Source organism: Trachurus japonicus, chromosome 3 (genome assembly GCF_045865225.1).
Source record: "Trachurus japonicus isolate A0001 chromosome 3, Traja_1.0".
NCBI lineage: Eukaryota > Metazoa > Chordata > Actinopteri > Carangiformes > Carangidae > Trachurus > Trachurus japonicus.
This window is the reverse complement of record NC_140909.1, coordinates 6,859,103-6,862,952: the sequence shown is the minus strand read 5'-3', so window position 1 is coordinate 6,862,952 and position 3,850 is coordinate 6,859,103. Positions and strand designations below refer to the sequence as shown.

Here is a 3,850-nt window from a genome sequence, read left to right as displayed (position 1 = left end):
TTAGGGATGCACATGATTAACCGTTTAACCGTTAACCGATAACAAGAACTTTGACCGATTAATACTATCGGTTATTTTATTAATTATTATTAGGTCCTTATGTCGTCAACTCATGGGGGCGTGTCGACACGTGCAGAGTTCACGTGCCTTCAGTCATATTTCGCAGCAAAAAGTTACACAGGAGGACTGACAGTATGTGCAGCAGCCCCCATGAAGGAAGGTCAGACAACAAATGTAGCTGCACGGACATAGATGTGAATCACCTGTAACTACGGCGCTGGAAAAAAAAAAAAAAAAAGAGGACGAGGACGTCGCTGCTCTCCAGCCTGTTCACCTGCAGCTCTCCTGCAGCTCCACAGAGGAGCTCTGCTGCTCCTTCAGCCTGGTGTTTGGCTGCACTTTGTATAAAAACAGTTCTACATTGGACGATCTAACCTCCATATGAGCGCGATCAGCCGAGACAGAGCACAGTGGATGTGGTGCTGCTCTGTCGCAGCGCACGTGTGTATTTAGCGGCAAAAAAAATTTTTAAAATTGGAGCGATAATTTTTTTATTTTTTGCCGTGCGCAAAGCATCTTAATCTTATCGGTTAACGGTTAATAATCGGTTAACGAGCGTCGGTTATCGGTCAGAAAAAAAATTCAAAATGTGCATCCCTAGTAGGGATGTGTCACGATTATAGATTTTCATTAGGGCTCGGCCGATATGCTTTTGTGCCGATTCGATTCTCTAACGATTTTTGGGTCCCGATTCGATTTAAATTGCGATTCTGATTAAACAAGTATTGCGATTAGATTTTTACCAAGTATTGCGATTTTATATTTCAATTATTGTGATTTTCTTTCCTTAAACAAGAGCAGGTTGAGCCAAACACTTGATAATACATCATAAGTCATATTTACAAAAAACAATACACACATCACATCAGTTTGTCTGTGTTCGTTTGTTCACATAGATATCTGTGAACAAACGAACACAACAGGCCGGTTTGATTTTGTTGAGTGTAATAGCACAGAATACATGATCGTACAATAAAGATTGGTCTTCCCAAAAAAATATATATATATAAAATATAAAAATCGATTTTTTGGCCCAGCCCTAATTTTCATGGTACGATAATTGTCAGAGAAATAATCACGGTATTAAGATTATCGCGATTATCATGCATTAATTCATTTCACAACACTATTAATGTGTAAAATCAAGTATAGTCAAAATATAATTACATTACTAATTATTTACGCAAAATATTTTAACCCTCCTGTTGTCGTCCTGGGTCAAGGAAGGAAGGAAGGGCGAAGGGAAAGAAGGCAGGAAGGGGAAAGGGCAAGAAGGAAGGGGAAAAGGAAGGAAAGATAGATGGAGGGAGGGAACAGATTGGGTCAATTGGGTCAAAAAGCAAGGAAGAAGGAAGGAAGGAAGGAAGGAAAAAAGGATTGTGGAAAGAAGGAAGGGACAAAGGAAGGAAAGAAAGATGGAAGGAGGGAACAGAATCATTCAAGGAAGGAAGAAGAAGGAAAGAAGAAAGGAAAGAAAGATGGAGGGAGGGAACAGATTGGGTCAATTGGATCAAAAGAGGAAGGAAGAAGAAGTAAGGACGACGGGATTCAGGAAGGGAGGGGAAAAGGGAAGGAAGGAAAGAAGGAAGGATGAAGGAAGGGGACATTTTGGGTCAATTTGACCCAGAAGGACAACAAATGACACTCTAGCATATAAATTCCTACCATTTCAGTTTTCCTTTGGCTCACATCTGCTGGTTCGGTTCCGACATAATCTTTTTTGGGAAAGTGACGGTATTTAGGAATCTTTACGATTAATTAAAGCAGATATCAGTGGAATGTTTTTGTTAATATAAGTCCTAAATAGTCCTATTTTCCGTCAGCAATCACTTACATGAAGTATTTCAGCCTAAACACGAGTCTCTCCGTCACTCTGCTCTGCTGTAACCCGAGGAGAAAATTTTCCTTGTGGGATACAAGTGTTATCCAATGAGGGGAGAGAACGGCATGAAGGGCTGTGTGTGCAGCCAAGGGATGCGCGTGAATGTGGTGACGTAGCACGAGGACCAATTGATGCCTGACAAGGGCGGGGGCTGCTAACTCATGGTGCGTTCAAGGAAACTCGTACTTTGTGTTTTTCCTTCCCGTGAACTCGTACCAGATCGAACTGGTACGAGTTCACGGGTCGGAAGTTACGAGTGGCCGTTATAGGGAACTTTCACAGACAACAGGACGGTAAAAACACGAGCTACGGGTTACCTGGAACGCTACCAAGTCGTAGTTGTGACTTGAAGCTGTAACTTACGGTTTCAAAAGCCTGCCTTGAACACAGCATTAGCCGAAACGGCCGTGCCACTGATATCTGCTTTAATTAAAATAACAAAATAACGATAGAGACAGAACGATATATTTATCGAAAATGGAGCCATTAACAAGTGTGGGTAGCGTAGATTCATCCACATTAATGTGTGACTTTTTTATAACCAAATATAAACTCCTTGTTGTCCCTTTAATATGTAAGATCAAATATAGTCAAAAATATAATTACATTACTAATTATTTACACAAAATATTTTAACAACTCCTGTTGTCCTCCTGGATCAAGGAAGGAAGGAAGGGCGAAGGGAAAGAAGGAAGAAAGGCAGGAAGGACGAAGGGAAAGAAGGCAGGAAGGACAAAGGGAAAGATGGGAGGAAAGAAGGAAGGAAAAAAGGAAGGAAAGATAGATGGAGGGAGGGAACAGATTGGGTTAATTGGGTCAAAAAGGAAGGAAGAAGTAAGGACGAAGGGAAGGGAGGAAAAAAGGATTGTGGAAAGAAGGAAGGGACAAAGGAAGGAAAGAAAGATGGAGGGAGGGAACAGATTCATTCAAGGAAGGAAGAAGGGAAAAAGGAAGGAAAGAAGGGAGGAAAGAAAGATGGAGGGAGGGAACAGATTGGGTCAATTGGATCAAAAGAGGAAGGAAGAAGAAGTAAGGACGACGGGATTCAGCAAGGGAGGGGAAAAGGGAAGGAAGGATGAAGGAAGGGGACATTTAATCTTTTTTTGGGAAAGTGACAGTGTTTAGGAATCTTTACGATTAATTAATTAATTGTGGGGTTTAAAACTGCGATTAATTGTGAAAACTAATTGTAATTTGTGACATCCCCGCTCCAAGGTCTACATCATCGGGGCGCTGGTGGACCGGTCCATCCAGTCGGGCTTGACGCTGGCCAACGCCAAGCGCCTGAAGCTCGCCACGGCCCGTCTGCCGCTGGACGAGTTCCTCCACTGGGAGATCGGAGCCAAGAATCTGACTCTGGACCAGATGATCCGCATCCTGCTGACCATCAAGGACACGGGGAAGTGGACGGAGGCTCTGAAGTTTGTGCCGACGAGGAAACACGACGGCTTCTATCAACGGCAGACGCGTAAAGAGACGACCGATAACCGGACGAGGGGAGACACAAATCAAAGACCACGGCAGAACAGCGGTGACAGGCCGGCGTTAAAATCTGGAGACAGAAACGCAGAAAGGACGTTTAAAAATGATGTGGAAAAAGGTTTTAACAACAGGCCCCATAAAGAGCTTCGGTTCAACGACAGAGACAAGGCGGCTGCACAGCAGAGCGACGGAGAAAACACCCACGCGTCCATGAGCAGAGTACGGACTTCGTTTAAGAGCAACGTGGAGGGAAGAAAGTCGAAAGGCAAAAGCAAAAAGTGGTGGGATGACGAGTGAAGCCAACAACTAATGTAACTTAATATGGATGTTGTATGTTTTTCAAGCGCTGTCTGAGGAAATGTAAAAAAACAAAACAAAAAAAAACATGAATGGATGAAGTGGTGAATAAAATTTGCCATAAATGCT

General features: G+C 42.9%; 1 protein-coding gene across 1 annotated transcript in view; it reads left to right on the top strand.

Annotated features, from left to right (window-relative positions):
- Positions 1-3,850, top strand: part of trmt10c (tRNA methyltransferase 10C, mitochondrial RNase P subunit) — a 7,905-nt gene extending 4,055 nt beyond the window's left edge. Inside the window, exon 3 of the mRNA XM_085806040.1 lies at positions 3,158-3,850. Within this exon, the coding sequence (XP_085662166.1) occupies positions 3,158-3,721 (564 nt within the window). The 3' untranslated portion in view covers positions 3,722-3,850. The remainder of the gene's footprint in view (positions 1-3,157) is intronic.